Genomic DNA, 26,799 nt, shown 5'->3' on the forward strand with positions numbered 1-26,799 from the left:
ATGGAGTTGATGAAGAGAAGCTTCGAGTTTGAGCTTTTAGGGTTTTTGTTGTACAATGTGTTTCTCCTTTGCATGGCAAAGGAGAGCATCACTACCATCAACTGGGTTGTAAGTATTTAAGATTTTTTTTTTATTTTATTAGTGCAAGTTCATAACTAGCGACGACCCAAATTAAGTTTGTTTATGCGGGTTGGGTTGGTCTATATATATTATGATTGGTAGATGGGGAGGACATTTTCAAGACTGTTTTTAGGACCCAAATCTCCCTGCCCAATAAAGAATTGACCATTTTTCTTCGCAAATAAACTATGCATCCCATCATCACAATCAAGGGGATACTCTGTGTCAATGATCCCAGTTTGATGTAGCCCATTTGATATCTGCATATCTTCTCTTCTTTCAAGTATGATATTTACTCTAGAAATTGGTCCGCTAATAAGGGCTTGCCTATACTGTGAACGGCCAGGTAGTAGGCAACCTGGTCATCTGTTCGTAGGACCAAGCCCCCGGCAATCCTTCTTCCTTCTCAAAGCACTCGACGAATATAAAACACAGATTCTCAGCATATGAGATGGGGTTTGGCATTCATAGAAAGTTCTTGACATCCAATCATGAATTTGGCATTTCTCCTCCATAAATCCATTTTTTTTAAGAATAATCCCTATATGATAGATATATATATATATATATCCTGCATATATTTGTGCTTTTATTTAGTGGAATTTATGATAAATTTCTAACGTATGTGAGTTTGATTTATAGCTTCAAGAAGCGAATTACACACGGTTGTGTAGCACCAAGTCGATCTTGACTATAAATGGCCTATTTCCAGGACCACCCCTGCATATCCACAAAGGTCAGAGGTTGATTGTCAATGTTCAAAATCAAGGGACCTACAATGTCACCCTGCACTGGTATATATCGCTCTCTCTGTGTGTCTGTGTTAATGTCGCAAAACAAATATATATATATATATATATATATATATATATATATATATATATATATATCCTTCATTTATTTGGAAAAAATAAAACGAAAACTTTATTTTCATCCCATGTTAACCTATAAAACTTCATTTTCATCCCAACTTCACCTATCACTATTCAGAATATTTGGAATCCAATTTGCCTTGCGTTGCCGGTCCATATATTTGCATGTTTGCCAAACACCTATAATTTGCCTTGCATCGCCGGTCCATAGATTCACCCATTGAATTATTGGTAAAGCTGGGGTCCCAATTATGGTAGTTGGAAAATTTTATTTTATTTTATTATATTGTTGTTCAAGCCAGCGGGTCGCCTTCTGTAACACAATTTGTTGACTGGGTGAATGAAATTGCAGGCATGGAGTGAAGCAACCTAGGAATCCATGGTCGGATGGTCCGAATTATGTGACCCAGTGCCCCATCAGACCAGGAGCAAATTTCAGTTATGAGCTCATTTTCTCAACAGAGGAAGGAACCCTGTGGTGGCATGCCCATAGTGACTGGACTCGAGCCACCGTCCATGGTCCCATCATTGTTCACCCTAAACATGGGACCAGTTACCCATTTCCCAACCCTCATGCAGAAATTCCCATTATTCTATGTAAGGAGATGTTATATATATATATATATATATATATATATATATATATATAATTAAGTAATCATACATGAATATAACATGAATAAGTAATCATACATGAATATAACATGAATAAATTATATATGTAGTATATATATATATATATCTTAAGGCTTAATTTGGTTGGTTGTTACTGTATGTATGTAGCATCTTGGCACAAGGGAGATGTGATGGAGGTAATTGAATCAGCACTTGCATCTGGAGGCGATCCCAATAAGTCTGACGCTTTCACCATCAACGGCTTACCTGGAGATCTATACAAAGATCTATTCAATTGTTCCACAGACGGTATGCATATTATATATTTGTAGAGAGATTAATTTAATTTAAGGGTAAATTGTAAGGGTGTGTTAAAAATAAAAAAAACACAGATTTCCTTTTTTAAAGGTATATTAAAAGTATTTTGGAGTTTTTATAAATAAAAAAAAAATAAATAAAAAAATAATAATAAAAGAGAAATTTATACTCACAACGTATGTGGTGCAATACTAAACTAACGAGTGTATTTACATTTAAAAATAAATAATTTGATAGATATTCAGGTTAAATCCAAATAAATTCGAATCAAATTTTAATTTTCTCACCTCCCCCTTCTCTCTCTCTCTCTTTCTCATATTTTTAGAGATAGAAACTCTGTATCTTCAAAATTTCAAAAGCACCCTTTTTACATCAACGGAAACACCACACCTTTACACACCTTCCCCAACTTATAATTAGATCTCTCAACCCTTACCAATTCAGTCAGATCAACTGATCAAGGTATAATAGTAATACCAAGCACCACCAAACAATGAACGACTGAATTGAAGAACACGTATTGCAACAGGGGGACCAAAAAAATAAAAAGTCAAAGACACTCCTCCTATGGAGTTACTATACAATTCGACACTGGAGGGTTGAAAAATATGATACATAGCCATAGGATCTAGAGACAGACTTTAATATAGTTTAAAAATCACATATCGGACAGATTAGCAAAGAATTTAGAATTTGTCGAGAAAGCACGACGAAAAACTTTTATTTCGATTGGTGCAATACACATGTATACTATACACGATCAAACTCTTATATGTCTTCAAAATTTTAAAATATATATATATATATATTTCTTTTATTCTGATTTCTACAAGGAAAATCCTAAGCCTTAATCATGGCTGTGATACCAATTCTCTGGAGAGGGACAGAACGGATAAGATTAAGCGTGAGAAAGAAGAAGAGGAGAGAGAATTAGAATTTGATTTGAATTCATTTGGGTTTGTAGGGGTTCTTTTTTGCTAAGTAATAAAATAATAATAAAAAGAGATATCAGGAATACAAATACGAAGGAAAACAGAGGAGATGCTTAGTGTATGAGAAGGAGAAGAAGACCAATTAACTAGATCTAGATGGTGGTAGGGCGAATATACAATATGACAACTTTTCTTTAGTTCGGGAGAGTTGTTTCTTTCTTCATAGGACAGTGCCATTTATAGATCAAGATTCCATTGGTAATTATCCAATGGTCCCCTCTATGCATGGTTCCTCGCATGCATCACCCCCAATCCGGATTACGTGAATAATCCTGAAGACTTAAGGGGCTGAAGGGTCTAATCCTTTCCTCGAGCCTTATCCCATGTTGCCATGTCACTTCTCCCTTAATCAGGGGCATTAAATGTTGCTTGGCCGTCGGTTGGTCAAGCCTGACATAACATTAATTGTGATTTTAAGGTTTACTGTCACAATGTGTAAAATCCCATCATTTTGTTAATTGGGCCTTGCTGAGAACAAAGGTACTTCTTGACTTCTCATCCGCCAATCCAAGATCCTCCTAAGTTTCCCAAACATGGACTTCTATAACACAAAGATCCTACCTCATCTTGTGCTAAGGAGCTCCGATCTTTTAGGACAGTATCGTCTAGCGTAACACCAGGATTTGGAATGCTCGAAGATTGACTTCTCGAGGCTTACTGGGCCTGGAGCGATACCAGGGCTTAGTGTGCTCAAGATTTGATCTTTCGAGGCTTGAGGGCCTGGAACGATGCCATGGCTTAGGGTGCTTGAGATTTGATCTTTCGAGGTTTGGGGGCGTGGAGCGATGCCAGGGCTTAGAATGCTCAAAATTTGATCTTTCGAGGCTTGAGGGCCTGGAACGATGCCAGGGCTTAGAGTCGAGATTTGATCTTTCAAGGCTTGAAGGCCTGGAGCGATGCCAGGGCTTAGAGTGCTCAAGATTTGATCTTTCGAGGCTTAAAGGCCTAGAGGGATGCCAGGGCTTAGAGTGCTCAAGATTTGATCTTTCGAGGCTTGAGGGCTTGGAGCGATGACAGGGCTTAGAGTGCTCGAGATTTAATCTTTCGAGGCTTGAGGGCCTAGAGCGATGCCAGGGCTTAGAGTGTTCGAGATTTGATCTTTCGAGGCTTTTGACTTTTCAACTTGCCACGGAGGGTTTGGCTAGGGTTGTTGACGACGACCGTTCCAATACGCCAAACTAAATGTAGTGAATGTGTGGTTCAAGAAAAGCCTTTTATGTCAAATTTACATTTATAAAAACCACTACCAACACCACTACTAACGTAGCAAGAGTGAGTAGGGATCGTCCCAAGGGATCATACGTGTTGGAATTTCAACTTCGACTCTAGCGTACCAAATGATTGCAAAAGAGAATTGGGTTGGTTGATTACTTCTAGAAAAGAATTAATTAAAATGCAATTAAAATAAAACTAAGTAGAGATAGGGATTTAAGAGATGAGAAGAGAGAACTTAGGGTGTTGGAATCACCACTAAGCTCATGTAATTAACCACTTGCTTTCCATTAATGGGGAATACATTGTTATGAACAAAATTGGTTTGACTAGCAAAGGTGACTCAACAAGTGTATAATGTCTAAACAACATGTGAAAGGCTACAATATATCTATTGGAAGAGGAATATATTGTTTAGACAACATGTGAAGAGAACAAAATATCAAATCAAGTCATTAAACCTTTCATTAAGCTCATAGTCCAAATAATTCACAAGGATGACTTAGTTAAACATGTATTGTCTAAACATCATGTGAGAGGCCACAATATATCTATTGGGAGAGGAATATATTGTCTAAACACATGTGAAAGATACAATATATCATAACAAGTCATTAATCCTTCATTAAGCTCAAAATTCCATTACACCACAATATCAGAGCATATGCTTCTTGCATTCAAAAGCATGGAACATCAAAGAACAAGTATGAATTGTCTCCCCCATCTAACACTACACTACAACTACACTACAAGCATAAAAATAAACTAAAGGAGAGGCACAATCTATCAAGGAATAAGTATGAACCATTAAGAGACATAACAAGAGCATTCCATTAAGCACTAATGTCTAGCCATCACTAGATTTTTAATCAATCACACATAGACATGCAATTAATATAGAAAAACTAGTGTAGAGATCAATTCCCCAAATAATCACACATAAGACAACATGTAATTAAAATAGAGAATCAATGGAAGAATTAACCCATATGAATCATGTGAGACATAATTCCTAATTTAATCACACATAGACATGTAAATAAACTAGAGAATTAATAGGAAGAATTAGACCATGGAAATCATAAAAATATACCAAGATTCATGACATTCACAAGGCTAGAACACTAATCACAACAATATATATAAAAATCCCCAAAAATAGAAATACAAGGGTTTAAATTACACAAGACTTAGGGCTCATCCAAGCCCTAAATGTAGATCTAGTCAATCATGGAGGAGGTGGATGTAGTCATGGAATCAAGCTCCAAACATGGCTCCATCTTCTTCTTCCTCTTCTTCTTCTTCTTCTTTGAAGCTCTAGAGATGGAGAGATAGTGGATTTAGAGATGTGTTCTTGAGATGTGCCTCGACTTCTCTCTTTTCTTCTAACCCTAATCTCTAACTTTTCTAGAGAGAAAATAAAATTACAATCTAGAAAATGAAATGATAAAAGCTAAAAATCCCCTTTTACAAATGGGTTGCTTCCCTTTATATAGAAGGTCCTTCTCTTAGTCACTAAGTCTAGAATATATGCCCAAAAAATATCTAATCCCGCAACTTTTTGGTAGGTGAACTTTTGGGCGCGAACGGAAAAAGTGACAGCTTGCTGCCAGTATGTCCAGTTCGATCGATCCAACTTATTTTCGATCGATCCAACTTACCATTTCGATCGATCCAACTTTTCTGATCGATCCAACTAAAAGTTCGATCGATCCAACTTTTCAGCTTTTCAGTATCAGCTTCTTTTTGCTCCAAATCAGCCTCTTTTTGCTCCGGATCATCGCTAAGACTTAGTTTGACTCCAAAAAGGCCTTAAGAACTCATTTTTAGCCCATTTTAACATTATTGACCTGAAATAGACAAAAACACAAATAAGTACTAAAACGGGTAAATAAGATAGATAAAGGTCCTAGAATACTCAAGCTTAAGGGGTTTAAATGTGTACTTTTCAGCGCTCATCACACCCCCAAACTTAAATATTGCTAGTCCCTAGTAATGAACTACGAAGTAAGGAATGAAATGAACAACTAAACAACTATGAGCTAGAAAGCAATAAAATGATAGCGCCACTTTCGTAGGGAACACGATTGCATTTAACATATGCAGCAAGTCTTTTAAACCCCTAGGTTACCCCTAGTGGACGAGTGAAGTCTCGTGAGGGTTTCCAGAAATGGTACCCACAAACATTAAGCTCATTCTTTCAAAAGAGGCACCAATATTACAAACAAGCATTGGGAGAAAACTACCTCAAGTATGCAATTTTTCAACCATTTCCAAGCAATCTTCTAAAATTTCAATATCAAGCAAGCAAGTATGGTCCTCCACATATCAAGAAAATGATCATGAAAATCGAAACAAGTCTAGAATCCATGTGAGAGGTCCGGCATCAAGTGTGTTGCTATCTTAGCCAACTAGAGAAGTAATCACATCCTTACCCTCAAACTAGCACACAAATCTAGTACCAATCATCAAGATAAGAGAGTGGACCTTTTATTAAAGCTTTATTGTTCTAGGTGCGCTTATTCTTTTCACTCATTTTTTTCTTCTTTTTTTTTTCTTTTTTTTTATTTTTTTATTGAGGATCAAAGATGGAAATATTGTGCAATGTGTTGATCTCTTAAGCTTTCTAGAAGATTTATGTAGCGAGCTTTAGGTCAATGACTCCCAAACCAGATGGCTTTAGGGCATTAGGTGTTAAGACACCCCAACGGACTTACAAATTCAAATCAACTAGGCTACAAATAAAGACAACAACCATCTAATCATTTCCTACTTCTCACCTTTTGGGAGAAGTCCTCACTTTTATTACTTTTGCAACTTTTTCTCTTTTTTTTTTTTTTTAATCAATTATTAACCTAGAGTTTGGGCCCTCCACCTTTCGGCGCGAGAAGTTCACTGCTTAATGAGGCAAGACTCCCGGCTACTCAATGAAAAGGGGTTGTTATCCACCTTTATCAAGAATGAAAGCTTTCAATGCACTACTAGGCCAATTGGGATATAACCACTTCAATAATCAACAAAACATGTACCCCACAAATGAATGCTAGTGTGCACCGGTGCTAGTGTAGAATCCTAGAATGAATCTCAAAACAATCACAAATTCAGGATGATGTGGACCACAAATGCAAGCAAGATATCAATCTTTTGAAAAATTTACTCCTAAATGGCATCCTCAAGGCATACAAGGAGTATTGGACTCTCAAGTCAAACAATTTTTAAATTTTAAGCAATATAGTCCTCAAAAGATCAAAATCATAGCTAACATCAATCTCAAATCTCAATCATGCATTTAAAGCTCAAATCTTAAGTAGAATGCAACAAGACACCTTACCCCCAAACTTAAACCGCACATTGTCCTCAATGTGTAATGAAAACAATGGAAAAGATGGAAAGAGTATACCGTGGTGGTATAGACATGAAACCCGGGTCATGATCCAATTCGAAAGACGTCTCCCCCAAATATGGAATCAACAACCTACTTGAATAACCACGCTAGCAAACTCACATCAAATATCAAATGGGATAAGAATAATCAAATCAAGCATTCTAAGGCAATGTAACACATGATGCAAGAGAGATATAAGATCAAGTCCTAACTAAAGCATAAAGTATGCATGACTACACATAAGGGCACAATGATGAATCTTTTTATATTTTTCATTTAATGAAAGCAAGTATATACAAAATGTAAGAAAAACAAAGAATAAAATGCATGAACAAAATATAAAAAGAAAATTAAATAAGGCAAAATGTAATGAAAGAATATGTTCAATGTAAGAAATGAAAAACAATATGTGCAATGCAAGAAATGAAAAGGAACATGTACAATGCAAAAAAAAAAAATGGAAAGAATATGTACAATGCAAGTATATACAAAATTTTCTTACTTTTTGTTTTTCATTTTTTTTTTTTTTTTTTTTCACAAGTTAGAAGAATTAAAAATTAAAGTTAAACAAAATATTTTTGGATTTTTGGAAATAAGATAAAAGGAAATAAAATAAAATAAAAGAAAAATGTTTTTGGGATTTGATTTTTTTTTTTAATTTTAAATATTTGAAATAAAAATAAAAATAAAGCTTGGAAATAAAAGTGAAAATGAAAATAAAATAAAAATATTTTTGGAATTTTTGAAAATAAAATAAAATTAACAAAAATATTTTTGTGTTTTTAACAAATTTCCAAAAACTTCTCTCCTTTTTTTTTTTTTTTTTTTTTTTTTAGTCAAGAGAGAGGTAACTAAATGAAATAAAATAAAATAAAAAATAATAAAATAAAATAAAAATAGAAATAGGAAAAAGTCAAAAAGTGAAAGGGTCAAAGGGGCAAAGTTGTGATCGATCGAAGATGAAGTTCGATCGATCGAACATAGCTGTGATCGATCCGAGATGAAATTCGATCGATCGAACATGTAAAATTTTGGAGATCCCGAGAGCATGCATTTTTGAAAAATGGATGAGGCCTGAAAGTTTTTCTAAGTGTTGGGACTCATGATCGATCGAACCACATGTTGGATCGATCGAAAGGTAGTTCGATCGATCGAAATGGTTTACGATTGATCGAACTTTTGAAAATTTGGAGATCCCGAGAGCATGCATTTTGGAATTTGGATGCAGGTCCAAAATTTTTCTAAGTGTTGGGACTCATGATCGATCGAACCACATGTTGGATCGATCGAAAGGTAGTTCGATCGATCGAAATGGTTTACGATTGATCGAACTTTTGAAAATTTGGAGATCCCGAGAGCATGCACTTTCAAAATTGATGAAAGCTCAAAATTTTTTCTAAGTGTTGGGACTCAAGTGGAATTCGATCGATCGAATCCATAGTTGGATCGATCGAAGAACAATTCGATCGATCAAACTGGCACCAAATGCCTAATTTTGAACTAAAAGTGCAGAAAATCCTATGCTAAGCCCCAATGATGGTAACAAGAATGAAAATTTAAAAAAAATAGATGGAAGAATGTACACAAGAATGAAAAATAAAAAGAATTGAGGGAGGAATAGAGTTGTGAAACTCTACGAATACTAGTGTTTAACGTCTCTAGCAAGACGTTAGGTCAACTCACTAATCAAACGAATCAAAAACTGGATATGAAACATCCTTATTGACCCTCTTTTCACTTTTCTCATTTAATGTCCCACTTATGACAATAAAATCATCCTCCAAAAGAATGACTTGAAAAGAAATAAAAGAGATGATATTGTTCCTTTCATCCACGGTCTTGAAAACAAAATCAATCATGGTTAGGCTTGCCTCTTTGTTGTGTTCTTGAAACACATTTAAATGATCATCCATATTGATAATTGGTGAGGCATTGTCTTTCAAAGACTCATTTGGATTAATAAGAAACACCCTCTCTTCATCCCTCTTCTCCTCCTCATAAATTACCATTCCCTCACCTTCTAAGTAAGCTAAGGAGTCCATTAGAGAGTTTATTTCATTTTTAGAGCTTTTAAAGTCAAAACCACAATTTTTATACATTTCCAAAAGACACTCCTCAAGAGGGTCATTAGAGATAATAGAAGGAAGGCCCTCTTCAACAAGTTCCTCCTCTTTCTCTCATACCTCAAGTGTGGTCAACATCTCCTCACTCTCTAGAGTAGCCATGTCCGAGATAAAATCATAATCAAAACAAGGAAAGTCCTCATTAATCATGTTATGTTCTATTGGATTAGCTACTAACTCACTTGCCACTTCCTCCTCTATACAAGATAGAGTGCTAGGCATTAGCTCACTTATTTCATTCTCCTCACTCTCATCATCCTCATCTATATACATTGAAGTTCTTGCCATTTTTTCATTTGCCTCTTCCTCCTCCTCTTGATGAGAAAGAGTACTTGCAATTTGCTCAACTTGAGCTTCTAAGTTGGCTAAAGCTTTAGAATGAGAATTAATAAGTGAAGTGTGTGAAATATACACATCAAGTAAAGCTAACATTTTTTCTTCAAATCCGGGTGAGTACTTAGAAGGTGGTGGAATTGATTCATCATAAAATGGTGGTGGAGGGCAATAGTCATAAGAAGGATTAAATGAGTGATCAAGTCCATAATAAGATGATGCATGAAATGAATTGGACTCAATCTCATAAGGATTAAAATGTGATGGAGGAGCATAAGGTGAAGGGATGTAATTCCCCCCCAAACTTGGATCAAACAATTCCTCCATTCACAATTAAAACCCAAATGCAAGAAAAAATTGGCCTCAACAAGGACCTATGCTTGGACAAAAATTTAGCAATAAAATGAGCCTCAACAAGGGCTATCACAAGCATACAAAGAAGTGAAACAATTAAAATACAAGAGTGCCAAGAATTACTCACAATGGTCCTTTAGCACTTCAACTCCAAATTTAGCTTTTAAGCTCCAATGATTGCTTTAAGTTCCAAAGTTCGCCTTCCTTGTAGTCAAGTACCTAATTGAACAAATAATAATGAGAATCAAGAGAAAAGAATATACAATGGAAAATAAAATAAAAATAGAAGCAATCTAATGAACACTATTGTCTAGTTTAATTCCAACAAAACCGTTAATCCCCGGCAACGGCGCCAAAATCTGACGACGGCCGTTCCAATACGCCAAACTAAATGTAGTGAATGTGTGGTTCAAGAAAAGCCTTTTATGTCAAATTTACATTTATAAAAACCACTACCAACACCACTACTAACGTAGCAAGAGTGAGTAGGGATCGTCCCAAGGGATCATACGTGTTGGAATTTCAACTTCGACTCTAGCGTACCAAAAGATTGCAAAAGAGAATTGGGTTGGTTGATTACTTCTAGAAAAGAATTAATTAAAATGCAATTAAAATAAAACTAAGTAGAGATAGGGATTTAAGAGATGAGAAGAGAGAACTTAGGGTGTTGGAATCACCACTAAGCTCATGTAATTAACCACTTGCTTTCCATTAATGGGGAATACATTGTTGTGAACAAAATTGGTTTGACTAGCAAAGGTGACTCAACAAGTGTATAATGTCTAAACAATATGTGAAAGGCTACAATATATCTATTGGAAGAGGAATATATTGTCTAGACAACATGTGAAGAGAACAAAATATCAAATCAAGTCATTAAACCTTTTATTAAGCTCATAGTCCAAATAATTCACAAGGATGACTTAGTTAAACATGTATTGTCTAAACATCATGTGAGAGGCCACAATATATCTATTAGGAGAGGAATATATTGTCTAAACACATGTGAAAGATACAATATATCATAACAAGTCATTAATCCTTCATTAAGCTCAAAATTCCATTACACCACAATATTAGAGCATATGCTTCTTGCATTCAAAAGCATGGAACATCAAAGAACAAGCATGAATTGTCTCCCCCATCTAACACTACACTACAACTACACTACTAGCATGAAAATAAACTAAAGGAGAGGCACAATCCATCAAGGAATAAGTATGAACCATTAAGAGACATAACAAGAGCATTCCATTAAGCACTAATGTCTAGCCATCACTAGATTTTCAATCAATCACACATAGACATGCAATTAATATAGAAAAACTAGTGTAGAGATCAATTCCCCAAATAATCACACATAAGACAACATGTAATTAAAATAGAGAATCAATGGAAGAATTAACCCATATGAATCATGTGAGACATAATTCCTAATTTAATCACACATAGACATGTAAATAAACTAGAGAATTAATAGGAAGAATTAGACCATGGAAATCATAGAAATATACCAAGATTCATGACTTTCACAAGGTTAGAACACTAATCACAACAATATATATAAAAATCCCCAAAAATAGAAATACAAGGGTTTAGATTACACAAGACTTAGGGCTCATCCAAGCCCTAAGTGTAGATCTAGTCAATCATGGAGGAGGTGGATGTAGTCATGGAATCAAGCTCCAAACATGGTTCCATCTTCTTCTTCCTCTTCTTCTTCTTCTTCTTTGAAGCTCTAGAGATGGAGAGATAGTGTATTTAGAGATGTGTTCTTGAGATGTGCCTCGACTTCTCTCTTTTCTTCTAACCCTAATCTCTAACTTTTCTAGAGAGAAAAATTACAATCTAGAAAATGAAATGATAAAAGCTAAAAATCCCCTTTTACAAATGGGTTGCTTCCCTTTATATAGAAGGTCCTTTTCTTAGTCACTAAGTCTAGAATATATGCCCAAAAAATATCTAATCCCGCAACTTTTTGGTAGGTGAACTTTTGGGCGCGCACGGAAAAAGTGACAGCTTGCTGCCAGCATGTCCAGTTCGATCGATCCAACTTATTTTCGATCGATCCAACTTTTTCGATCAATCCAACTTACTATTTCGATCGATCCAACTTTTCTGATCGATCCAACTAAAAGTTCGATCGATCTAACTTTTCAGCTTTTTAGTATTAGCTTCTTTTTGCTCCAAATCAGCCTCTTTTTGCTCCGGATCATCGCTAAGACTTAGTTTGACTCCAAAAAGGCCTTAAGAACTCATTTTTAGCCCATTTTAACATTATTGACCTGAAATAGACAAAAACACAAATAAGTACTAAAATGGGTAAATAAGATAGATAAAGGTCCTAGAATACTCAAGCTTAAGGGGTTTAAATGTGTACTTTTCAGCGCTCATCAGTTGTTTTGACTTGTCAACTTACCACCTCAGCGTCTGATAATTGACACCCACATTTTACCCCCTTGCACGTGCGATGATTCAAAATGAATTAGTGCGCATGCAAGACTAGGCTTCTAGGGCATTTATTGTTTCGAGGGGGTGGAAGAGACGTGAGCATGAAAGGTCGCCTCCAGTTATTAATGCGCCGTCTGTTACTGATTTAAGTTTTGGGGGTTCACGAGGCAAGAAGGCTATTAAAAGGGAGACAGTGACGAAGTGAAGGGTTTTTTGTGAAACAGACTTAAAAATTATAGAGATTACCTGAACCTCCATCGTCGTCGGAGAAAAGATCTCACAAAAGTTTATAGTCCTTTGGTGCGTTATTTGCTTAGTGAAAAGGGACTGCCATCATGGTTAGCAAGAAACAAGAGTTATGCAAGAAGGATTGCCCTCCGCCAAAGGTGCCAGCAGATTTGGAATGGCGACGGGCACCATTTTTTGGAAAAAGTGACCTGTTTTGGCACCGGGCGAGCAAAGCTGTGGTCGCCAGCGAACCACTTGAAGTGGTTGAATTAATGGAGGAGGAAGTTGAAATGAACCTGGCTCCTCGCATCCCTGCGGATACAATCCTGCGATTTGGGGTTGAGCAAGGGCAATATTTGTGGTCTTATATGAACTTCAATAATCACATAAGTCCAGCCCATAGTTGGGAAAAATGGCCGGACGTTATCCTTGTAAATCCAGAGTACGAGGCAATCTTGGATGCAGCGAGCTTAACACCCTCGATTAAACTATTTCGCCAAATACATATCCCTCGCAACACTGCAGGTTTATGGGAATTAACCTTGCGATGGAGCTCAAGCTCGTATACTTTCATTACTGCGTGGGGAGAGTTCACTCCCACGATTGAGGATGTGAGCCAGTTGTTAGGCCTACCTTTTCAAGAGGTGGAAAATCCTGGTTCTTGGGAGTTCGTGCAAGCTGAAGAGACTCTTGCTCATGATCTCGAGACAGCACTGGAGAAAACTAAGGACTTTAAGTCGCTGTGGGGTGCACAGGGTGTTCACCACGCTGAGCGAGGCAAAGGTACACGTAAGGTCACTCTGGGGGCATTGGTGCGATATTATTTTAAGGATTTTCCCATGACAAAAAAGAATCTCACAGATGAGGGCAGAAAATGAATTCCAGGTCCTTGTGCTGATCATTCGTCCAGTCTCACGGCCTACCTACTATGTTGGCTATCGAGATATCTGTTCGAGGGGACTCCGGAGGATGCCCCACAGCCACGACTTGTGGATCTGGCAGTAAAGCTGGTGAGTGGTGTGAAAGTGGCCCTCGCACTTCTCTTTTTAGGAACATTATACCACCGACTCGACATGGTGTGGGAAGACATGGGCCGGTCTGTGGGGCGCTACGTCCATTGCTCGTACGCATCCACTATATTTCTAAAAATGTTCCTGTACGAAAGGTTCCAATCTTATGCTCCCATCCCCGTAGACTTGGCTGTGGATGAGGAGGTGGTGCGAGGCATGAGATGGCATGGTCGGTCACCACGAGGATGGCTAGGATATGCCTTGGACCAAAGCTTCCAATTCATAAGTCGCCCTTATGCGATGGACCCGCCTGGGGCTAAAACTCTGCCCATGTACTTTGATGATAACGAGCATATTCCAGTGGGTGTTCATCGCCTGAATGCGAGCGACGTGTTAGTGTTCTTGTTGATGAGCACCCCTGGCTACTTGCCAGTGATATGGGAAGGGGGTTAAATAACAAAGACATATAACCCTTGCAGAGTCCCTCTGCAATTTGGTTACGATAGGGGGGTACCCTTGCAATACATTTTTGTGGAGGACGAGGACTCTTATGAGAGCAGCTTCGCGAGGTTTGTAGCAGATCACATTAGGCTACTTCGCAATGGAATTGGCGGTTTCATCCTGCCAGGAAGAGGCAGGGTCCCGAGATGTACAGAGACGGCTCGCTCGCTCTGGGTAATAGAGCTAGTGAGCTGGAAAGATTTTTATCAGAGTCCGGCCCATCGCGCAAAGGCGCTGGTGATCTATTCGGGGGACCACTCACTGAGGCCTCCAATAGCATTTGACAGGGGGGAGCTCTGCAGCTTCGCGCCTGATCCTGCACCCATTGCAACGCAACAAGGGGAATCCTCCCAACCTGCCGCGGCCACCGTTAACCTTACCGTGGAGACAACCCCAGCGCAGCGCATGTCCGTAGGTGCAAGACGAGGGCAACTTCACGCGCGAACCTTCCCCCCCCCCCCCCCCCCAGTAAACGCGCAGCTGTAAGTGTTGTAGAGCCAGCTATTACTAGCATGGAGGAGGAGAGGGCAAGGCCTGCAGCGCCAAATACATCTCGACCCACGGCCTCCGCGAACAGAATCCCACTAGTGGATGAACCAACCGAGAGTGAGGATACAACTACTTTTGAGGATGATGGCGAACAGCCTCTAGTTGAAGAGCATGGCTAATTGGCTGCAGCCTTTGGGCCAGGGTAAGAGGGGTCGCGCAGGCTTCATCGGTTGCGCGATGGTAGAATTGACACCACTGTCCATGATATAAGTTCAGGCGAGGTACTTGCTTCTAACAGTGAATTTCTAAATTTACCTGCTTTTGATTTTATGAAAGCTTTAGGTGAGAGTGCCCTGTATTGTGATGGTCAGGAGGACACTTCAATGGGTGTAGAAGAGGAGGAAATGGAAGAGCTCGCGCTAGATGTCTCGCCTCTCATCACTATTCGAGATGTACCTGTGCGCACACATGCCACTGAAGTAGCAGAGATGATGCGAGGGTATGTGCGTGCTACAGCGCCACCTCAAGCGAGTGCTACCAACGCCGAGGGCACGGTACTTCCTCAAGAGAGGGAAGGTATATCTTAAGATGCTACCTCGGTGGGGGCTGAGAATGGGTCAAAATCCCTAAACCCTGAGGTGACAAGTCATTCAGGCGATGCTGCGGTTGAGTCATCCAGGGGCGAAAATGTAGAAGAGGCCCCGCGAGGCAATACAAATACAATGTCGAGCTCACCTACAGAGGTGCGAGAGCCTTTTTCCTCGACAGGTGAACAGATGGGAGAGCACGTCTCTTCTGGGATGGGGGAGGCGTATAAGCGAGACCTCCAAGTCTCACCTTTAGAGACACAGGAGACAAAACAGGCCCCTCTAATAAACGAAGAGGTGTTGCAAGAAGAAAGGGTTCAAACCTCTCCTTTAATGGAGTTACAATCTTCACCAGTCCTCTTGGTGCCACAGCCGCAGACTACTACGGGGGATGCCACGGCTACCCCAGCGAAGCAGTCCACAGCTCCCACCGTTGAGCAAACTATAACAGAGAGGACTCCTCGCCCTCTTAGCGAGCCAACCTCGGGGGTTGAGCAATGTGCTGGGAGTGACATAGGGCCACAAGCTGCAAATGCAGAGACGGAGTGGATGGGTATGCCATTCCCTCGCGCCTTCGTACAATTCCTCGAGGCGGCCTTTGCACATCATCCCGAAGTTGTGCAATTTTTATCATCGCCCTATGTATATGTGCGGCACTCGATGTACCTATGCCTTGGGAAAATTTTGGAGGTTTATGCAAAAATTGAGCAGGGCGCGACTAATGAAAACCTCATCTAAGAGGCTACACTCCTTTTGGATAATGTTCAGAGGCTCGAGGTTCCGGTTTTATGGCTGCGAAGACGATTGTCTGTGGCTGAGAAGTGTTTGCGGCAGCGACTGCTCGCATCGCGCCTTCAAGAAGTACAGGCTCGTATTGGCAAATTAGAAGGGGAGCTCGCACAAGAGCGAGAGAGCTTGGAAGTATTGACAGCATATTCGCGGGAGCTCGATGATGATTACTCGCTGCTGTCATCATATAGGGACTAGACTTGTAGACTACTCTTTTGATTATGTAAATGAGTCAAGGACTCCATAATTGTAATTGAACAACCTTGAATGAAAAGAAAAAGAAATTTTTTTTTTTGATGATTCCACTCTTGGTTCTGTTGTTTTTATTTATTTATTTATTTATTTTTTGTTTTAAGAACTTGAGTCATGCACCAAACTAAATAAAAATAGTAACTGTCATTCAGGATAGCCAAGTTTAACAAAAGTATAGCTTGAGCCAAGCATTATTAATGGGGCTATGATCAGAGCCTTCGAGTATGCAATAGCCATTATCACTAGCTGACTTGACAATATAGGGGCCTTCCCAATTAGGCGAGAACTTGGGAGCTGAGAGGCCACGCATAATGTGTGGAGCAACTTTAAGAATGAGCTGGCCGGGTTGGAATTGTCGAGGTTAAATATGCTTGTTATATACTCGCGCTATGTTGCGTTGGTACTGTTGGAGGTACTGCAGGGCTAGCTCGTGCCGCTCATCAAGGGCCTCCAACTCAATATCTCGAGACATAGGAACGCCGTTACGCTAGGCGAGCTGCGCCGTGGGGACTGTAATATCAATGGGCAAAACAGCTTCTGTTCCATAGATGAGAGAAAATGGAGTTTGACCTGTGGAACGCTTGGTGGAAGTGCGATAAGCCCAAAGTGCTAGAGGCAAATGCTCTACCTAGGTGCCAGGCTTTTCTTCGAGCGTTCTACTTAAAATGCGAATGAGATTTTTGTTTGAAGCCTCTGCTTGGCCATTACCCTGCGGGTAATATGGCGATGAACGCTTATGGTGGACATTGTACTGCCTAAGCAATCGCTTAACTTTATGATTAATGAAAGGAGTACCATTGTAGGTGAGAAGGTAGTGAGGGATCCCAAAGCGGCAAATGATATTCTCTTGTATGAAAGTCGCGATGGCCCCGCCAGTGGCATGCTTAAAGGGGATCGCCTCGATCCATTAGTGAAATACTCTGTTGCAACAAGAATCCACATGTGGCCGCGCACTGGTGGATGGATTGGCCCAATAAAATCCAGCCCCCATGTGTGGAATGGCCAAGGGACTTCGACAGGATGGAGGGGTGTAGCTGGTGTATGGATCTGGTGATGATAATGTTGACAAGGTCGACATTTTTGTACATAAAACTTGGCATCGCGCTCCATAGTAAGCCAATAAATTCCTTTTTGCAACAAATACGCGAAAAGCTTGTGTGAGCCTTGATATTCCAACTGGTGAGCCTCCTTGAGAGCTTCCATGGCGTCATTGCGAGATAAACATCGTAGATACGTACCATTGAGGGTTCGACAAAAAAGTTCACCCTCCTTAACCTCGAATTGTGCGGATTTCCTCTTGAGCTTTACAGCAGCTTGTTTATCATCTGGAAGGGTACCATGTGCGAGGAAATCAATGAACGGGCGACGCCAATCAACCATCTCGAGAATATAAGATTCGGACTCGTCCATTAAGGCCTGACATTGCGGGCAGGTGCGTTGCAAGGAATTGGCGTGAGCTGCCATATTTGGCCAAAAATAACCCTGACGCTGGAGGCGTCGGTACAACGCTAAAGGTGTGGCATAGTGCTGTTTGTGAGTCGCGATGAGCACTGCCTCAGCATCGCTAGGGCCCAAACATCTGGCCAATGCTCTGCAAGGCAGGCGAAAGTAGAACAGTCCCTGTAAGAGTTGGAATGATTTCAATTGTGTGAGAGGTAGCGACCCTGTCCGTTGTTTGAGATGGCTAATGATTGGGGCTCGCCAATCATTGTCTGGAACAGTTTGGGCCGGGAAGAGCTCGGCGATGATAGCTGGACCAATGCATTTTGTGATGCGGATCTCAGTCATGTCATCTGTAATGGTCAGCTTCGAAGCTAACGTGGCGAGGGCATCTGGGTACCTGTTATTGGAATGAGGTTCATGCAAGAAACGAACGGAAGAGAATCTCGCAAGAAGCTTTTGAATAATGGTACGATAAGATACGAGCAAAGGCTCGCGTATAGCATACTCACCCGTTACCTGTTTAACAACCAACTTGGAATCTCCGCATACACATAAGCGTGAGATACCTTTGTCGAGGGCTGCGAGGAGGCCAAGGATGAGTGCTTCATACTCAGCTTCATTGTTAGAGCAACGAAAGGCCAGCTTGAAAGCCACAGTGACCTGCTGAGTTGGCGAGGTAAGAACAATGCCTGCCCCGCCACTCGTGCTAGTGGAAAAGCCATCAAAAGCTAGTTTCCATTCGTCGTGACAATCTGCGATGGCAGCCCCCTGGAGCTCGTCAAGGGGCAATGCTTCGTCGAGAGGCTTATGCCTCTGTTCGGGGAACTGCGTGAGCAAATCTGCTAAAGCCTGGCTCTTAATACCCTGCGGTGCATAATAGGTAATGTCAAACTCCGAAAGAGCTAAAAGCCATCGCGACACCTTCCCTGAAATGATTGGCTTAGAGAGGAGGTGCCGATATGGGTCGCATTTTATGATCAAATGGATGTGATGAGCCATGAAATAATGCCTAAATTTTTGTGCAACGAAAACAAGGGCAAGGCAGTGACGCTCGATGGCTAAATAACGAGCCTTGGCCTCGCGTACAAGGCGACTGAGATAATAGACTGGCCGTTCTTGCCCGTCGACTGTTTGCACGAGAAAGGCCCCAATAGACTTATCAGTTAAAGTGAAATAGAGAAACAGAGGCTGCTCCCTAACAGGTGGGTGCATGGTGGTCGAGGAGGCAAAAATGGTCTTGATCTTCTCAAAGGCTGCTTGATGAGCCGCTGTCCAAAGGAATTTGGCATTGCCTTTGATCAAAGTGCTGAAAGGATGAGAGACTTCTGCGAGAGCTGGTATGAACCTACGCAAATACGAAACTTTGCCCAAAAAGCTTTTAAGCTGTTTGAAAGAGCAAGGGCGGGGCATATCTGTGATTGCATGAGCTTTGGTGGGATCGAGGTTGATTCCCTGGCGATGCACCGAAAAGCCCAAAAAATTGCCGCGACGTACCCCAAACGCGCACTTAAGGGGATTCATGCGTAGATTGTACATACGGCATCGCTCAAAGACGCTACCAAATCGTGAAGATGATCCTCTCGCCGTTTGGATTTCACAACCAAGTCATCGACATAATCTTCTACTATGTGATGCAGCATATCGTGAAAGATGGCAGTCATGGCTCTTTGATATGTGGCTCCGGCATTCTTTAACCTGAAGGGCATGACAGTGTAATGGAAATTGCCAAGTGGTGTTCGGAACGCAGTCTTGTGGGCATCTCCTTCGGCCATCCGTATCTGATTGTAGCCGCTGTACCCGTCCACGAAGGAAAAAAGTGAATGCCCAACCGTTGCATCAACCAGCGTGTCAATGATAGGAAGAGGGAAATCATCCTTTAGTCATGCCTTGTTAAGATTGCGAAAATCAACGCAGATCCGAATTTGTCCGTTCTTTTTCTTTACAGGAACAATATTTGCCAGCCAAGTGGGATGTAAGATTGGCCTAATGAATCCTGCAAGAAGCAAATTTTCGACCTCTGTCTTAATCTGAAGCTCGAGTTTAGGTCTATAGACGCGAGGTGCTTATTTAACAGGGCGCGAGCCTGGGATGGTACTGAGATGATGTGTCACGAGCTGGGGATCAAGTCCTGGCATCTCGCTATAGGTCCATGCGAAGACATCCAAGAATTCCTTCAGGAGGCAGATAAGACCATCGCGCAACGATAAGTCTAATTGTGAGGAGATGAAAGTTGCCCATGGTTCTCGTCCTAAAGGGGCAAGATTGACTTCCTCGAGATCTGGCAATTGCAGTGGCTCCTCCTTTATACTCGTAGGCTCAACAACTAGGCTCGCCAAGGCCGAGCCCACACACCATCATAAGCGATAGACATATCGCCCATCCGGCAGTCGTACTCGTTTGCACTCCTTCGGGGTAGCGGCCTCTGCACCGCGATGAGGAACATACAGCTATGGTGGGTAAAAAATGCCCTGTTGTACCTCCTCCCGCTTGCGTAGCGGAGTACGAATTATATGCGTCTTTGCTTCTTCATCCTCATCATCCAACTCGTCAAAGAAAAGAGCCTCAGTAAAGTGTGCCTCGTGCTTGGCAAAAGGCTTATTAGAGCATGGAACCGTGATGACCTTATTACCCAAAATGCCTTTAAAACATTGATGGTAGGTAGAGGCTACAATGCCGAAACAGTGCATCCACGCCCACCCGAGGAGTACATGATAGGATGTATCAGCTTTGATAACATGGAATTTGGTGGGAGCTCAAAATCTACCAACTGCGAGATCAACATTTACATAGCCCAGAGTCTGGTGGGATTCATTGCCAAAACCATAGACCTCAATGGCTTCTTTGACAAGGCGATGTTGGGGAAAACCAGATTTCTGAAAGGTGGCCCTTGGCATGATGTTGATGGAAGACCCGTTATTGAGAAAAGCGCATCGGAACTCCCTTCTATTGAGTTGCGCAGTGACATAGAATGGACGATTCTGAGGCGTAGATACCCTTTTGTCAGATTCAGAGAAAAAAATGGTCAATGGAGCCTGGTGAGAGGAGGGTTGACTTGACAAAGTGGTTGCACAACACTCCTCTTTGCCGTATTGTGCTTGAACCTTTGATTGCGTGGGGTTGGTTTCTTCCAGCACGTCATAATACGTGACCACAGCCACACCACGATGTCGGGGGTATGGATTGCGCCACACATCCTTTGGCGCGGTCAACTCGAGATCACCACTTTCGAGCCGTTGCTGAAAAATTTGCCTGAGAGTCCTGCATGCGCTTGTTGGATGTGAAGTGGCTTGGTGGAAGATACAGAAGTTTGGACTCGCACGATCCTGCGCTGTCGGCTCTTTGTGAGGGACGGGTAGCACGACTACACCATGTTTGACCCACTGCTCGAGAGTACTGGCAACTTTTTCCATACATACCGGGAATGGGGGAGGCTTATTTGTTCGCTCAGCTCGAGATCCCTTGGCCCTAACATCTGTCTCGCGACGTTTTTTGGCCCTGTCGTTGCGAGGAGCAACCGGCGTGTCCTTGCGAGTGACCTGTCCAGTGACCTCTGCCTTGGGAGGTGCAAGATCTTTACAAATGTTTCGTACAGCCATGGTGAGATCACTGAAGCTGTTGAGACCCAAATTGACCAAGTGAATCCTGTAGGTCTTAGTCATACCTTGTATGCAAATATCAACCAGATCCCTTTCATTGCTACCCTCAAAGCATTCCCTCGCACAGGTCTGGAAACGAGAAATGAACTTGAGGGGCTCCTCATGAGATTCTTGCATTTCTTTGGTGAGAGAAAGAGTGGTGACCCTCTTGATGGCTTGACCAAACTTGTCGTGGAACTTCTGGGAAAGTTGTTGCCAAGTGGTGACCGAGTCTGGCTCGAGACTACGAAACCATCTGTACGCGAGCTCGGTGAGAGACTTGGAGAATTCTCGCAGGCTTAAGATGTCGTCATGGCTATGCTGGCCTAGAGATTCCACGAAACTTTGCAAGTGCTCATCGACATCCCCTTTAACGCCATCATACTTGGGAAACTTTGGGATGATGTACCCCTGTGGGTACGGTGTCTGAGCCAGGTTTTTTGGGTATGGAGGCTCCGTACGTAAAACTAACGCACGTGCAGTCGATGGGGCATGCTTCATGAAAAAATCACGTAGCATGGATTCAGTGACATATTCTGAGGAAGGGTTTGCCGGTGGAACTGGTTGAACTAGGGCGGGTTTTGGGGCTGCTTGGGCTTGCGTCAACAGATACCATAGTGGTGGCACGTGAGTAGACGAACTGCCTGGCTGGTCATGCTCAAGAAGGGCCACTCTAGTGGGAGAAACAGTTTTGGCTCGTGCACTCTGCATGATCAAGGCTTCCAACCTATTAAGGCGGTCGTTAAGATCGCGGTTGGACTGCAACAACTCCTCATGAACAAAGGGGGCCGCTGAACTTTCCGGCATTATGACATGTGGTGCACGGGCATTGGAAGCATGTGACGGTGCCTGGGATTAAAAAGGAATGCCACCGCCACCCCCAATAGAGGGCTCTGAATGGTGAGTCGGCATATCCTGTGATTCCATCTGCTTGCACTGATATCCCCAGCGGAGTCGCCAAAATGTAGGGGTTCTTTTTTGCTAAGTAATAAAAAGATATATTAGGAATACAAATACGAAGGAAAACAGAGAAGATGCTTAGTGTAAGAGAAGGACAAGAAGACCAATTAACTAGATCCAGATGGTGGTAGGGCGAATATACAATATGACAGCTTTTCTTTAGTTCGGGAGAGTTTTTTCTTTCTTCATAGGACAGTGCCATTTAAAGATCAAGATTCCATTGGTCAGTATCCAATGGTCCCCTCTATGTATGGTTCCTTGCATGTATCACACCTAATCCAGATTACGTGAATAATCCTGAAGACTTAAGGGACTGAAGGGTCTAATCCTTTCCTTGAGCCTTGTCCCATGTTGCCATGTCACTTCTCCCTTAATTAGGGGCATTAAATGTTGCTTGGCCGTCGGTTGGTCAAGCTTGACACAACATTAATTGTGATTTTAAGGTTTGTTGTCACAACGTGTATAATCCCATCTTCTTGTTAATTGGGCCTTGCCAAGAGCGAAGGCACTTCTTGACTTCTCATCTGCTAATCCAAGATCCTCCTAAGTTTCCCAAACATGGACTCCTATAACACAATGATCCTACCTCATCTCGTGCTAAGGAGCTCCGATCTTTTAGGACAGTATCGTCTAGCGTAACACCAGGATTTGGAATGCTCGAAGATCGACTTCTCGAGGCTTACTGGGCCTGGAGCGATGCCAGGGCTTAGAGTGCTCAAGATTTGATCTTTCGAGGCTTGAGGGACTGGAACGATGCCAGGGCTTAGAGTGCTCGAGATTTGATCCTTCGAGGCTTGGGGGCCTAGAGCGATGCCAGGGCTTAGAATGCTCGAGATTTGATCTTTCGAGGCTTGAGGACCTGGAGCGATACCAGGGCTTAGAGTGCTCGAGATTTGATCTTTCGAGGCTTGAGGACCTGGAGCGATACCAGGGCTTAGAGTGCTCGAGATTTGATTTTTCGAGGCTTGAGGGCCTAGAGCGATGCTAGGGCTTAGAGTGCTCGAGATTTGATCTTTCGAGGCTTGAGGGCTTGGAGCGATGCCAGGGCTTAGAGTGCTCGAGATTTGATCTTTCGAGGCTTGAGGCCTAGAGCGATGCCAGGGCTTAGAGTGTTCGAGATTTGACTTTTCAACTTGCCACGGAGGGTTTGGTTAGGGTTGTTTTGACTTGTCAACATGCCACCTCAGCGTCTGATAATTGACACCCACAGGGTTTAACCCGAATAGCTATCAAATTATTTGTTTTAATTATTTTAAATGTAAGTACACTCGTTAATTTAGCATTGCGCCACATACATTGTGAGTATAAATTTCCTACTCACCAGTGTATAGGCAAGTATTGTCCCTTTAAGGATTTATATTCATATACTAAATAATAAGAATGCTTTTAGCCCCAGGGATATAGCGGCGTTGGCAGGGATCTGGGAAATAAGTCTTTAAGTCTCGCTTTCGAACAACACTCCTAACTTGAATGATGTTTGTGTAATGGGGTCAATATACGTGCTCTAAAAGAAAATAATAATAAGAATATTTTTTTGCACTTTATCCTTAATTAAATTTATCTCATCAACACATCAATTAAATTGGCTTAGGTGAAAAAAAAGAAAAAAATTGTCAACTGTTATTGGCTTAAAATGATTGCAGGGATGTTCAAAATAATGGTGGAGTACGGCAAGACCTATCTTCTTCGCATGGTGAATTCAATATTGAATGAGGAAATGTTCTTGATGCTTGCAAATCACACCCTCACTGTTGTTGGGATTGATGGAGCTTATGTCAAACCCATAGTTACAGACTATATCATGATAACGCCGGGACAGACCATGGACATTCTGATCACAGCAAATAAGACCCCAAACCAATATTACATGGCGTCGAGAGCCTACGGAGAAACAGCTTATGACAACACCACCACCACTGCCATACTCCAGTACAAAGGCAACTATACAGTTCCATCAACGCTTCCATTCCCGGACCTTCCGGAATTCGAAGACATTGATGCTGTAACTAATTTTACGAACCAAATCAAGGCTCTAGCCAGCAGTGAGCACCCGATAGACGTTCCACAATCAATCGACAAACGGCTCATTATAACTATTTCTATGAACACACTGCCGTGTACTGAGAGTACGTGTACCGGTGCTAACAGGCTCGCGTCGAGTTTGAACAATGTTAGTTTTCAGGAACCAGTCATGGATATATTGCAAGCTTACTACAGACAGATAGGAGGGGTGTTTACCACGGATTTTCCAAGTGAGCCGGCTTATGTTTTCAATTATACGGCGGATTCTGTGCCGGATAATTATACGACGCCGGACACCGGTACGATGGTGAAAGTTTTGGAATATAATACGAGTGTGGAGATAGTGTTCCAGGGGACTAATGTGATGGGGGTAGGTGAGAATCATCCAATGCATCTGCATGGGTATAGCTTTTATGTAGTGGGAATGGGGTTTGGAAATTTCGACAATGAGACTGACCCGACAGGATATAATTTGGTTGATCCACCTGAAATGAATACCGTTGGTGTCCCTAGAAATGGATGGACGGCCATCAGATTCATAGCTGATAATCCAGGTACCTAGCTACATTTTCAAATTAGGATCTAGTTAGAAGTTACCAATTCAAGAGTCTGTGCACCATGGTTTGTCGTATCATCCATCCTCTTTCAAATTCGATACGCGAGTAGTATCATCCAATTTATATTAATTTTGTTTGAATTCGTTACACCGTGACCACCGCCAACACCACAACTATGACCTCAATGACTAACCATGCTGGACACTCCTTTGATGGATATATATATTGTTATAATGATGCAGGGGTGTGGTTCATGCACTGCCACTTGGAAAGACATGCTAGCTGGGGTATGGCTACAGTGCTAATTGTGAAGAATGGGAACACCACAGAAACAAGTATGCGACGGCCCCCACGTCACTTGAATCCTTGTTGACTTTCTCAGAATTGATTCGTAGAGGTGGGAGATCTTATATTTCAATGTGGTTGAAAAAGAAGCAAAATAAGGATAACATGCATACATATATATATATATATATATATGTATGTCCAAACTTGTTGCGAGGCTTTCTTTCAAATGTTGTTGATTCATGTCATGGATGTTTTTACTATTTCGTTGTATCAAATTTCTACAAGGTTATTAATAATCAATTAATGTGTTCAAGATCATTGTATTATTTGTGAGTTACACAACGAAATAAGTTTGAGAATTTTAATTCGAAAAACACTTTAGAGGGATAAATCGATATGAAGGGCTTATTTTATCAAAATTGTTGCTGGATAAGATATTTACTAAATTAAAGCAATCGCACAACAATATAATAAGTAAAATGGAGTTAGGAAGATATCGAATTTTAACGAGGAAAACCAATTAGAAAAACCTCGCGAATTTTTACCTTGTTCCAAACGATCAACGACATATAACTTCGACTCAGGCTCACAATCCTTCACTTTACCAAGACCCAATTTGATGAAGGTAGCTTTGTGACTTTTCCAACAGCTCTCGACTTCAGGCTCTAGCCAAAAGAGAAACCAAACTGAAAAATGATTCAAGTTAACATTTTGGTCTACAAGAGCGCAATCGATTGCATTGACTGCAACCGGTTCCGCTTTGCCGATTAGGCGTCCGGCTCTGCATAGGCAAAGAGTTATGATTAAAAAAACAAATTTAAAAACTACCGAGCGCAACCGGTTGTGTGGAACGTGATCGGTTTTGCACAAACAATTTATTTTCCTGAAAAACAACTCTTTGAAAATCATTATAAGTGCTTAAGTCATGAGTGTATCAAAAGTGTAGACACGATTCATATGCTTTATTTGATAACTAAATTTGTTGAACAATGTTTCATATATATATATAATTTATATCTGAAACATTGTACAACAAATTTTTAATTTAGGCTATGTTTAGTAACGAGAAACGTTTCTTATTTTATGTTGTCAACCTCTAAAAAGGCAAAATGAAAACAAAAATCGCGTTTAATAAAATATTTTTGTTTTTCTATCAAAGAAAACGTTTTCAATTTTTGTGAAGAAAAGAGAAAACATCAAAATGATGTTTCTTATATTTTCGGTACTGTAGCACAAAAACGTTTTCACTAATGTTACTGCAAA

General features: G+C 41.1%; 1 protein-coding gene across 1 annotated transcript; it reads left to right on the forward strand.

The window, feature by feature from the left end:
* On the forward strand, window positions 1–25,621 carry LOC132305070 (laccase-14-like). Its single transcript, XM_059802756.1, has 6 exons — window positions 1–108; window positions 763–914; window positions 1,345–1,589; window positions 1,776–1,916; window positions 24,313–25,245; window positions 25,491–25,621. The coding sequence occupies exons 1-6, from the start codon at window positions 1–3 to the stop codon at window positions 25,619–25,621; spliced, it is 1,710 nt and encodes a 569-aa protein (XP_059658739.1).
* The last annotated feature ends 1,178 nt before the right edge of the window (window positions 25,622–26,799 follow it).

The sequence above is a fragment of the Cornus florida genome, unplaced genomic scaffold (genome assembly GCF_030987335.1).
Source record: "Cornus florida cultivar Cherokee Brave unplaced genomic scaffold, ASM3098733v1 CherokeeBrave_3.0.0_Hap2_Chr04, whole genome shotgun sequence".
Classification (NCBI taxonomy): Eukaryota; Viridiplantae; Streptophyta; class Magnoliopsida; order Cornales; family Cornaceae; genus Cornus; species Cornus florida.

What these genes read in the sequence shown, in the direction of transcription:
- LOC132305070 (XM_059802756.1), top strand. Translation starts at nt 1, where the DNA reads ATGGAGTTGATGAAGAGAAGCTTCGAGTTTGAGCTTTTAGGGTTTTTG. An exon ending in TCACTACCATCAACTGGGTT is followed by an intron (nt 109 to 762) that starts GTAAGTATTTAA and finishes TTTGATTTATAG; the next exon opens with CTTCAAGAAGCGAATTACAC. An exon ending in ATTCATAGCTGATAATCCAG is followed by an intron (nt 25,246 to 25,490) that starts GTACCTAGCTAC and finishes ATAATGATGCAG; the next exon opens with GGGTGTGGTTCATGCACTGC.